The sequence below is a fragment of the Ipomoea triloba genome, chromosome 8 (genome assembly GCF_003576645.1).
Source record: "Ipomoea triloba cultivar NCNSP0323 chromosome 8, ASM357664v1".
In the NCBI taxonomy this organism is placed as follows: Eukaryota; Viridiplantae; Streptophyta; class Magnoliopsida; order Solanales; family Convolvulaceae; genus Ipomoea; species Ipomoea triloba.
The window spans coordinates 9,547,227-9,560,430 of NC_044923.1; the positions used below are offsets into that span (position 1 = coordinate 9,547,227).

At 41.2% G+C, this 13,204-nt stretch overlaps 1 protein-coding gene across 1 annotated transcript; it reads left to right on the plus strand.

Annotated features, from left to right (window-relative positions):
• The first annotated feature begins 479 nt into the window (after positions 1-479).
• LOC116026918 lies at positions 480-1,556 on the plus strand. Its single transcript, XM_031268345.1, has one exon. The coding sequence runs from the start codon at positions 480-482 to the stop codon at positions 1,554-1,556; it is 1,077 nt and encodes a 358-aa protein (XP_031124205.1).
• Positions 1,557-13,204: the final 11,648 nt, after the last annotated feature.

Genomic DNA, 13,204 nt, shown 5'->3' on the forward strand with positions numbered 1-13,204 from the left:
GTATCAGAGCCCTGTTTCGAGTCAAAATTCTAAGTCAAACTTTTTGATCGAGTCAGCTCTAGTTCGAGTTAACCAAGTTTCAAAGTCAGCTTAGGTTCGTTAAGACCAATCTAAATCATTGTTACAATTCGGCGAGTACAAGTTCAGAGCAGAGCTGGAACGGAGGCCAGGTGGCATAAGAAGGGGGCATTTCGCTTTTTACCTCGCAGAATCTTACGATTCTGGTCGTGAAATAATATGATCGCTATCTATGTTTTTCTTGCATGCGTTTACTAAAGCTGTTGTGAGTAAGCATGCTAGCGTAGCGCGTTGAGTATTAGTACACTTTGTCGAGACCCTCGCTTAGAGGGTGTGATAAAGGCGAATATTAGGAAGGACTGTATAGGACTTGAGTAGGTGCTATACTAACTGCTTAACTAGCTAATTCCGAGAGGACTCTTATACCTTGAATACTAACTTAGGATCATCGTTCAGCAAGGATGCCACCAAGACGGAATGCACCTGCGGAGAACGATAATAACCTCTCTGCGATAGATCGGATGGTTCAGGCCATGGAAAGGATGGCTGAGTTGATGCTAGCTCAGCAAGGTCAAAACCAAAATCAGGGGCAGCCGAGAGTGGATTATGCTATGGCAATAGCCAGCCGACAACCACCGTACTACGCAGGCGAAAAGGATCCGGTGATTCTGGAAGAGTGGATCCGAACCTTCGATAAATTACTCAACGCAGTGAATTGCCCTGCGAACCAGCGAGTATCCTCGGCAGTTTATTACCTGACGAAAGCTGCAGACAATTGGTGGGCGACGGTCGGACCTACTCTCTTGCAAGACCCAGCCTTCGGTTGGGAAGAATTCAAGGTGGAGTTGAGAGAACAGTTCTACACTGAGCGCATCAAGGGGATTAAGTGTGAGGAATTCCTACGATTGAAACAGAAGGGAGCAACCATTCAGGAATACTACGATCAGTATGTGGAGCTGATGCGGTTTGCCCAAGAAATCGTGCCGGATGAGGCGAGTAAGGCGAGGAGATTTGTTCGGGGGTTGGACTGGAGTATAAGGGGAATGATCGCACCTTTTATGTGCTCTACTTTAAAGGAGGCGTATGACAGAGCTTCGGATCACTATCAAGTATACCTGAACCAACAGGAAGCCTACGGTCGGAATAAGAGGAAGGCTGACGACAATTCTCGGAAGTTTCCGTCGGGAAACAAGAAGGTCAATCAAGGCAGCTTCAATACAGTGCAAGGAAGAGGAGGATTTGATAAGGGGAAACGTTCTGCTTGCCCAAGATGTGGGAGGGATCACCCCGGCGAAAACTGTCAGGGGATGAAAATCAAATGCTACAGGTGTGGTCTGTTGGGGCACAAAGCCGCTTACTGCCGAAATCAAGAAGACAGTCCCCAAAAGCCCCTGCAGAATGCGAATCAGGGACGGAGATTCAATGGGAATACCGGCTGGAACTCCGCAGGAGCAGGAGGTCAGAGGACCAACTTCCAATCTGGGAATCCGGCGAACGTCACGCCCGGTTCCAACCACAAGGGAAAGCAGGTGATGTGAGAAAGCAGTGGAGAAAAACAAGGCAGGATTTACGTCGTTAATAGCGCTCAGGCTCAGGCTAGCGACGCCGTAACCGGTACATTCCCCATAAACTCAGTACTTGGATTAGTCTTATTTGATACTGGGGCTACCAATTCATTTATATCCTCTGCGTTCGCCGATAAACTAAAGTTAAGACCTACGGCTAAGTTAGATCTCAACGTCGCAACGGCTTCAGGAGTAGTAGTATCCTGTAAGGATGGTTATGACGACGTTGCAATAGAAATAGCGGGATTTAACTGTCCCGAAAATCTCATTCGTTTCGAACTTGAAACCATCGATGTAGTACTTGGGATGGATTGGCTGGATAAGTACAAAGCTCAGATCGTGTGTAATGAGCGAAAAGTTGTACTGCGAGGACCGAAAGGAAGAAGAATATCCTACCGAGGAGTTGGCAAGCAACCCGAGCCACGGTTGTTGACAATGAAAAAGTTAAAGAAGTGTGTTCGCCAGGGATGCGAAGCATATCTTTGTTTGGTGCAAGACGCCGAAGTAGAAGAACTCGAGATGGATCGAATTCCAATAGTACGTGAATTCCCAGACGTATTCCCCGACGATCTCACCGAGATGCCACCAGAAAGGGAAGTGGAATTCACCATCGATCTTGTACCAGGGACCTCACCTATCTCAAAGGCGCCTTATCGAATGGCACCCAAAGAGATGGAGGAATTAAAGGCTCAATTGGAAGAGTTGCTGGAGAAGGGATTTATTAGACCAAGCGTGTCACCTTGGGGCGCACCAGTGTTGTTCGTGAAGAAGAAAGATGGGAGCCTGCGACTGTGCATCGACAATAGGGAACTCAACCGAGTCACAGTAAAGAACAAATACCCGTTGCCCAGGATCGATGATCTATTTGATCAGTTGAAAGGAGCGGGTGTATTCTCAAAGATTGACCTACGGTCAGGATATCACCAGGTGCGAGTAGCGAAAGAAGATGTACCTAAAACGGCGTTTCGAACGAGGTACGGACACTACGAGTTCACAGTCATGCCATTCGGAGTGACTAACGCCCCAGGAACCTTTATGGACTTGATGAACCGAATTTTCCTTCCGTACTTGGATAAATTCGTCGTCGCTTTCATAGATGACATCTTAGTCTAGTCTAAGACCACGGAGGAACACGAGGAACACCTCAGAATAGTGTTACGAACACTGAGGGAAAAGAAACTTTTCGCAAAACTTTCAAAGTGCGAATTTTGGAAAAGAGAAGTCACATTTCTGGGTCACGTTATCACCGAGGAAGGAATAAAGGTGGATCCAGCTAAGATACGAGCGGTAATCGAATGGGAAGCGCCCAAGTCAGTTACAGAGATCCGCAGTTTCTTAGGTTTGGCGGGTTACTACCGAAGATTTGTTCAAGACTTCTCAAAGATAGCAAGACCACTGACGAATTTGCTCAAAAAGACGACCAAGTATAGTTGGAATGAAGAATGCGAGCAGGCATTCCAAGAGCTCAAGAAGAGATTGACCACCGCTCCAGTGTTAACTCTACCTGTTGGAACAGAAGGTTATGAGTTGTACACCGATGCGTCTCACAAAGGACTAGGATGTGTCCTCATGCAAAATGGAAGGGTAATAGCGTATGCTTCTCGACAATTGAAAACTCATGAAGCTAACTACCCGACACATGACTTGGAACTGGCAGCAGTGGTGTTCGCTCTCAAAATTTGGCGACACTATCTCTATGGAATTTCATGCAAAATTTATACAGATCACAAGAGTTTAAAGTACATCTTCACTCAGAGGGATCTCAATCTAAGACAAAGGAGATGGTTGGAGTTGATCAAAGACTATGACTTGGAAATTCAGTATCACGAGGGCAAAGCCAACAAAGTGGCTGATGCTTTGAGTCGAAAAACGAACCATGCTCTTTGGGTATTACCCGAGCAGTTATGTAAGGAGTTTCAAGGACTCAATCTGGAAGTGAAAATGGGTGATCAGGAGGAGCAAGAGAAGAAATTATATTACATGTCGGCTACTCCAACCCTATTTGAAGAAATCAAGCGAGCGCAGGAAGAGGATAATTGGGTGGAGAACATCAAGGAGAAAATGGTCGATGGGAAGCATGGGCCTTTTGAACTACACCCGGATGGGAGTGTAAGGTTTCAAGGTAGATGGGTAATACCAAAAGGGTGTAAGAAGATAATGGAGCAAATAATGAAAGAAGGCCACTACACGCCTTATTCAGTTCATCCGGGTGGGGACAAATTGTATAAGGACTTGAAGCAAAACTTTTGGTGGTCGGGCATGAAAAATGATGTAGCCGAATTTGTGGCAAGATGTTTGAACTGTCAAAGGGTCAAGGCAGAAAGAAGTAAACCCAAGGGATTATTACAACCGTTAGAGATTCCGCAGTGGAAGTGGGACTCAATCTCAATGGATTTCGTGGGAGGTTTGCCTAGAACCAAGGCGGGAAACGACCAAGTTTGGGTCGTTGTCGATCGACTAACCAAGACCGCAAGATTCGTTCCGATGAACAAAATGTGGTCAATGGAGAAATTGGCAAGAGCCTATGTGAAGCACGTGGTTAAACACCACGGGGTGGCGCGAGATATCGTTTCAGATAGAGACTCACGATTTCTATCACGTTTCTGGGGAGCACTACAAGTGGCAATGGGCACTCAACTCAAATTGAGTACGGCTTTTCACCCTGCCACTGATGGTCAAACAGAGCGGACAATACAGACGTTGGAAGATATGCTCAGAGGTTGCGTACTCGATTTCCAGGGTTCATGGGATGAACAGTTGGATCTAATAGAATTTTCCTATAACAACAGCTACCATGCGAGTATAAAAATGGCACCTTATGAGGCATTGTATGGGCGAAAGTGTCGAAGTCCTTTGTGCTGGGGCGACAAGAGCGATATCGTTACACTTGGACCTCAGTACATCCAAGAGACCATTGAGGCAATCAAATTAATTCAAGGAAGGATGAAAGTCGCGCAGGATCGACAAAAGTCGTACGCCGACTTGAAGCGACAATTTACGGAATATCAGGCGGGAGAGAAGGTGTTACTGAAAGTTTCACCCACTAAAGGAGTTAAAAGGTTTGGGAGGAAAGGAAAATTAAGTCCTCGATATATAGGACCTTATGAAATTCTGGAGAGGGTCGGAAATTTAGCCTATCGACTGGCCCTACCGATTGAGCTTGATAGAGTGCATAACGTATTCCATATTTCTCAACTTAAGCGATATGTACCTGACGAATCCCATATATTAGAGCCGGAGGAACTGGAAATGGACGATTCGTTGACATACGAGGAGAAACCAACTCGAATCTTGGATTCGAAGACGCGAGATACGGGAGAAAATCAGTCAAAATGATCAAAGTACAATGGTCGAACCACAGTCCCGATGAAGCTACATGGGAATTGGAGAGCGATATGATGGGACGTTATCCGGAATTATTTAACTCAAGTTAGTGGAATCGATCTAACTTTTATATGCCTAACCAAATTATGTGTTTAGACTAGGCACGCTAGAAATTCGTTTGAGGTAGGAAAAGGTAAGTAGAAATCAATTTTGATTCCATGAATGACGAAAAAAAGTAGTTTCGAGGACGAAACTATTTTAAGGGGGGAAGACTGTAACCCCTCGGTTTTTCCGAAAAAGTTAAGGTTCGAGAATATATATATTTTTTAAGCTATGACATTTAGGAGAAGGTCTCTCGGTGATCGAAAGAATTCTTTTTTCTTACTAGTTATTAATAAGCTGCGATCTGCGTACCGGTCACGAACCGTAAAATCTTTAAGGATGTAGATTCAGTTCGAATTCTCCTAGAAATTGGATTATTAAGTGTGATACGATTAAGCCTGAACTTCTAGTTAGTTCAAGTAAAATTTTAAACGGACTGTAAGGGATAAAATTGTTACGAACCTTGTACCTATATTTCGCGAGATACCGAAAAATTCCCAATTTGAGGGATTAGCGACGGGATTATTTTTAGAATAATTTTGGTGTTAGAATTTTCCCGAATTAAGCCATGATCCTCCGAACTTTTATCTGATTTGAACCCGAACTGGCAAAGATTAGATTTTTTCTTCTTCAAGGAGCCATAGGGTATTGACATGTGGCATAACCCCAAGTGGATGATCACAATTAATGAAGCATTTAATGCTAGCTTTAATGAGGTTTGGGAATGTTGCACTTTGTTGCTTGATCTTCAAGACATAATCTACACTATCACACTCATCTTTCTCTCTCACTTTCGAACACACAAGGAAGAAGAGGAGGAAAAATATTAGTCTTCCATATTTGTGATCTAAGAACTCCTTAGGCATTTCTTCAACTCCAAGAACTCTACTATAGGTAAGAACTTCGGTTTTGTTCGGTTCAATCCCTCCTAAGACTTAAGCTTGGACTTAAGATTTATGAAAACATTGTATTATGGTGTTTTGTTAGGATTTTTGGTGAAGGAATCCAAGGAAGGCATCATCAACTTGTACGGTTTTTAAGGTTTCTAGAAAGGTAAGGAATCCCTTAAGTTGGCTCAATCACTTGAAGGTGAACAAATGCTAGTAAATTACGTGACTAGGAAATTTTACGTGAAAAAAATATGTGTTAAGTTGTGGATCTACAAGTTGGCTCAAAGAAATTACACTTTAATGTTTAGTAATTTTTGTATGCATGTTTATAGCTAGTTTATGCATGTATAGGTTGTATTTGTGTCCATATAGGCTTATACTTGTGAAAATATTGAAAAAAAAATCAAGTTAGTCTCTGGCAGTAACTTCCGAGATTTATTGGGAAAAATTGGTAAGGTATTTTGACTCCATTTTTTCAGATATGTAGTTCAATAAGTGTAGAACCCGCATATAAAATTTCGTAAGGATCGGAGTAGTATAAGTACGGTTTTCGAATTTTTTTCCAAAACTGGTCCAGAGAGAAAAATATTCTGGACAGCACACTGCCAAGGGCAAAAAGGGAATTTTCTGTGTTTATTCGTGGATCAAAATGACCAAAACTTTTTATGGACATCAAGTACTATAAGTTGGGGTTCTACCATAAAAATTTCAAGTGAAAAAGAGTTCGGGAACTATTTTTACCGGCTCAATCTTTCGGACTGCGCCAACTGAAATCTTCTGGCAGAGAGGCTGGACGCGGTCCGGACGCCTGCGTCCGCCGTGCGTCCGCTGGTGCGGCCAGCCGCGAGTCCGCGCAACGCAGACTCGTTTTCGACTTGTTTTTAACCAAACTCTTCCCAGATGTTTTTAATCCCGAGTATTGCGATGTTTTGAAGGCCTACGGGCAATCGGGTGAATTTTTGAAGACTCAAATATTATTTTTGTGCATTATATTTACTAATTTAGAGAAAAATGGTGTTTTAAGAATTATCGTGACTCTCGTACTTGGATTTTCGTAATAGAAATAACGTTAACTAATATGTGTATTTTGGGGAATATATTTGAGCAAGTGTGATGGCTTTTGAGTCGTGTGAATATAATGAATGGTGAGGGGTTCTGTATGAATTGTTCATACTGCAGAGCGAAGTCTATTCGCTGAGTGAATGGTGAGATTTTGTATGATTTATTCATACTGCAGAGCGAAGTCTATTCGCTGAGTGAAGTGTGAGATTTTGTATGATTTATTCATACTGCAGAGCGAAGTCTATTCGCTGAGTGAAGTGTGAGATTTTGTATGATTGATTCATACTGCAGAGCGAAGTCTATTCGCTGAGTGGAGTTGTGAGAACTAATTGTCGGGTGTCTCGAACAATAGTGTGGGCGTTGTGTTTCTCACTTTTGAACTAAATGAATATTCTCGGAAATGGAAATGTTATGTGCCGAAGTTACTTATATATTGTGGTACTATTTTACCGTTGAAATGATTGCAGGAAGACTGCGACCGTTGGGTAACGTTTATCTTTTTACTTATTATTATTATTGTTGTTTTCGAAACCTTTGTTTACTTTCGAGTGACAATGGATTTCCTTACTTAGCCGTCGTGCTAACTACACTTCGTTGTGTCATTTACCAGATGGAGTCTAGCACAGGTTCCTGTAGCCCACCGGACTCAGATCCCTCTGAGTTCGAGTTCCCCATATATGACTACGACGATTATGCACAGTATCTATTAGACGGAGATCCCTATGCCCCGGGCTACGCACCTGACCCGCCTACGCTGACTTGTACTCCAGAGCCCACTCTCGCTCCAGTCTCACCGGAGGTACCTGTGTGGTCCCCTGTCCCCGTTGAGCCAATGTGTCCCTTTGATGCCCTTCAAGCCAGCTATGGTTTCTATCCCATAGAGATCGTACCTGGTAGCAGTCCTCTTGAGTTCGTGGTTCATTACCTGTACCCGTGGGATCCGAGTCCCCCGGATTACCATGACGAGTGGATGATGTACATAAACACGTGTCGGTTTCTGGACCATATTATGTGGTTCGAGGGTGAGTGGCACGTGGTTTGGGGCACCTACACGGGCCCAGTGTACCACTCGTTAGACTAGGTAGAGTCTAGAGTTGGGGTTCAGTCAGTGCTTTTTGTGTACATGTATCTTTTGTAGAGGTGCTAACTCTAGAATGGTTGTCGAGGCTGGGTCTTATCAAACTCTCCTGATGGGCTGTATTTATAAACCCTTGCTTCTTTTGGTAGCTTGTTTAGCTACACCCTTCTCTGCGCTATGAAATGCATTTCCATTTTGGTGATTATGTGATAGAGTGTTTCGTCCTTATCTTCAGCTTGTGCATCTAGAATAAATCTTATCTGAATGTGATCGGGTTTAGTCTAGGTGTGGCGGTGACTACTCCGGATGTACGGTATAGCCGAGCCGGGGTGTTACAGCAATGGTTCGTTCATAAGGAGAAATTAACTTTTTTGCACCCCTGTTGCAATTAATTATTTGCTGAACTATATATTCTCTCTTCAAATTTCATGTATAACTGTAGAAATCAATGTTTTAATGTGATGTCTGGGTTATAAGTGGATTTATCTCTTGGCTCATGAAACTGGCCTATCATTTGTATTCATGTTTCGGGTTATTTACATCAAATGTTGGAGATTGTACTGTTCAAGTGTTCCTTCTCATCAACAATAAGTGCATTTACCAATATAATAACAAAATTAATTCCATTGCATGTGATCTGAGAAAAGAAAAGTATTTGTAGTGTCCAGTAGCACTAAATGAAACAATTACTTTTGGAGTTGAGCACTTACTGAGAATGAGTTATTGAACTTTGTTAAGAAATGATGATTTCGAAGGTCCATCAGGTGGCAAAGAGTCACCACCAAGTCACCAACTGATAATAAGGCAAAAGCTTCTGATACACTCTCATTTGTACCTATTTTACTTGTGTTTTTATGTAGGTTTTATAGTTAATTGTGTGATAAAATGTTGTGTCCAATGCTTATTTCCTTGTTTTCATATTTTAAATGGTATAATGCTTGGTTTAGATATTTTTGATGTGTTTAGAAGTGCATTAGAACTATTTGGGAGCAAAAGCCAATTCAAAGGAGCCAAAGAGTTGTAATTCCCGCTACCATGGCGACATCTTGGTAATCGGACCATATCTCTTCCTATGAATATCCAAATGAGATGATTCTTGAGCCATTGGAAAGAAGACTTCAAGGGCTACAACTCTTATGAAGACATCAAAGTGTAGATCAAAAGGAAAACTGGTCAAAAGATCAAAAGAGTTGTAATTCTTGCTAAATATGGCGACACCTCGGTAATTGGACCATATCTCAGTCTAGGAGTATCCAAATGAGGTGATTCTTGAACCATTGGAAAGAAGACTTCAAGGGCTACAATTCTTATGAAGACATTAAAGTGTGATTCAAAAGGGAAAAGGGTCAAAATCAGGCTGCAAGTTGGANACATGGGGCCAGCAAAGCAAATTCTTGGGATGAAGATCATCCATGATAGGCAGAACAAGAAGTTGTGGTTATCTCAAGAGAAATACATTGAGAAAGTTCTTGAGAGATTTCATATGAATGAAGCTAAGCCAGTCAGTACACCTCTTGATATGCATTTCAAATTGTGCAAGAAGCAATGTGCTTCTAGTGAGAAAGACAAGGAAGAAATGCAAAGAGTTCCTTATTCTTCAGTTGTTGGTAGTTTAATGTATGCCATGGTATGTACGAGACCAGATATTGCTCATGCAGTGGGTGTTGTTAGCAGATTTCTCTCAAATCCAGGGAGAGAACACTGGGATGCTGTTAAGTGGATTCTAAGATATCTTCGGGGTACTTCAAGTTTGAGTTTGTGTTTTGGTACAGGAAAACCTATTCTTACTGGGTACACTGATTCAGATATGGCCGGAGACATTGACACCAGGAAATCTACTTCAGGTTATTTGATTANCAATTACCTTGTTTTGGGATTGAATTACGAGAGTAATCTTTCTCTTTTAGATTGCAATCATCCACACTTGTTGAACCCGAATGATTATTTCACTTTAGATAGGCACTAGGTGATTAAACACTTTGACCCCCAAAAATCCCGCTCTTAATCTCTTGTATATAAAAGTCCGTTTGCCTTGCTTCATTTATTTTGTTTTCATAATTATAGATAAATACCCATTGTTAACGTAGGAATAGCTTCTCGTGAATTAATTAGTAACTAGTGCTTGATACCCCGCTTCCCTGTGGATCGATAACCCCGGAATACTCCGGGTATTTGCTTGTACCTAAAAAGTCTACGACCAGCTTCCAAATCATTATTTCTTAACAAGTTACAAGTTTTTATTGTGTAATTGTATTATACTGAAACGTTGGAGCTTCACAACCAATTAAAGTTAAACTTCATATATATGCCTTCATAGTTGTAGAAGATATGAAGTTGAGTTTGTTTGTAAGACCACATGGATATGAATTTGGATTGGAATAATGGATTATTTGTTTCTTATAGTGTAGAACAAGAAGGGATAAAAGCAGATACAATGGAATTGAGTCAACTTGTTAATTTTGTTAAGAGAAACTAGTTCCAGAGTGAGACCTTCTTTATCGGGCAGAATCAATGTAAGTTCCATTGTTGACACAATTTATTTAAGTTTGCTCATACTCTCATCAATTTGTTGCTCTAACAATGATTCATGTTTTAAGTAATCGAAGCTCTAGTTCTCCAGTTATTTGACCATTATCCCACTGCAGTTTTATTACATTTGTTTTTAAGTCATTATATTCAATGATTGGATTCCCAGGCCCATCACTTCGAGAAGTGAATGGAATTGCTTATGTTTTTTCTCTTAGAAAAATCACTAAGCTAGTTGGTTATGTGTGGCTGGAAGGAGATTTCCTACTCTCTAGGAATAGAAAATATCACTCAAGCTACATATAAAAATATATGCATGATACAAGCTGGATATTGTTGCACTGTTGCAGTAAACACAGTAGGAATGAATAGATCCCCAAATTGAATTGTAAAATATTTTTAGTTATATTCAGTTTAATTTCAAACTTATAAATTCAGGTTGATGAAATTTTGTTGACAGATCTTGTCACATCAATTCATGAGACTTGGTTTTGTGCAAGATGCCTGAACACTTCTAAACCTGATGGTGAAGGTGTGATTATCATATGAAGTCTTGATGCCACTTTGTTGGGTGTAAGTTGAAAGCAACAAAACAATGTTAGAAGTGTGGGGTTAGGGGAGAGCTGGAGAGGCAGGTTTGCAGGTTTGGAAGAAAAATGATTGGGGAGGGGGGTACTTTATTAAAATTTTGAATGAACTGTGAAGTTATGTATATGGTGTTAAAAGGGACATTATGCTAAAAGTGTTGTAAGGTATGCTAACATCACTAAAAATTACGAATTCAAAGTTAATCATGTAGTGTCTTATAAGATCATGAGGTAGATGTAACTGTTGTTGCCTGCAAATTGTAGCATCATTATTTATCTAGTTATCTGGTCCCAACTTCAAGTAGGTCCAGCTCATATTCCTTGAAAATTAATAATTATATTGGCACAATTGTAAATTATTGTGGTTCTTTTCATTGCAACAAGAAGTCAACAACCAGACCTTGTGTTTTCTTTATGCAAGTATGATGGCTCTATAGGCCCAGCATCTCGTGCAATAGTAGCTCTTGACCAGTTTGCATGGCAACTAAATCGAAGAAATCTTTGAATTTGGGATGCTTGGGTGTGTCAAGTGTATAGTGTACATGTTAAGGTTTGTGTTTGACATTTTGGTTATGTAGTAGTACCTCCTTGTAGCAACCTTCGTCTAACTGAAATTTCTTCTCAAAATATTTCTTAGCTAGTGAGGTGTTTGATTGTTGGATATTAGGGAACAATATTTCTGTCCTAAAAGAAAGTGTCTTCCTGGCTCAACAAACATCCTCTTTTTTATTTTACTTTTAATTGTTCTTATGTGTTAAGATGGACCTCATGCAAAGTTGCAATTAGCAAAAACATTTTACAGTATCTGATGAGAAAAGTATTACATGTTTTGAACTTTTGAATTACATAGTACAAATTACAAAAGCATTATGCATATGTGAACATCAACTTTTGCCTTTCCTCCCTAACCATATTCTTTTCCCCCCAAAATTTCATTGTTTCTTGTGGTAATTGGCTAATTACTTCAACAATTTAATTTTCTAGGGAAAAGGGTCAAATAGACCCTCAAACTTTAGCTCAAAAGTCAATTAGCCCCCTCAACTTTTTAAAGGTACAATTACACCCATAAACACTTCATTTTGATGCAATGAGACCCAAAAATAGGTTAATAACCTGCTATCACAGGTCATTAAAAATCCGGTCACCTTCCAAAACATTTTCAGGCCAAAAAAATTGACCGGCGAACGGTCGCCGGTCACGCGGAGAAGGGGAACCACTGGTTCTCCTTCTCCCAACGACTGGTTTGCCTTCTCCGGCGAGAAGGCGAACCAGTAGCCGCCTTCTCGCTGGGAGAAGGCATCCCACCGGTCCGCCTTCTCGCTGGAGCGAACCAGTGGTTTCGCCTTCTCGCTGGGAGAAGGCAAACCAGTGGTTCCCCTTCTCCCCTGGAGAAGGGGAACGTCTGGTTCTCCTTCTCCGGCGAGAAGGAGCTGGTTCCCCTTCTCCGTGACCGGCGACCGTTCGCCGGTCGCTGGTCACTTTTTTTTGCCTAAAAATGTGTCGGAAGGTGGCCGGATTTCTAATGACCTGTGATAGCAGGTCATTAACTTATTTTTGGGTCTCATTGCATCAAAATGAAGTGTTTATGGGTGTAATTGTACCTTTAAAAAGTTGAGGGGGCTAATTGACTTTTGAGCTAAAGTTTAAGGGCTTATTTGACCCTTTTCCCTAATTTTCTATCTACCAGATTCTACAGTTCCTTGCATTTTGTATACAACCATGGAGATCTGGATCAAGAATTAGACTGGAAGCAACTTTTGTTACATGGGTAAGGGCAATCTATCTTCTGAAACTGACTTCTGTCAAAAAACCACTCTCCAGCTGTTTCTGCAATTGTCTGCACATTGCATTTTCATCAAAACATGTCAATAGAATCCTAGTACTCTCTGCCATTTAACATTATATATAATAGCATGTTACCAGTATAAATTACCTTATTGAACAACCTTGGAGAGTTGGGGCTGTGCCACAAGTTCTGCAATTCAGTGTGGCAGTGCAAATAACAGGAGTTGATATAGTATCCTCCTGCTGAAGATGGTCCTACTCCTAGTT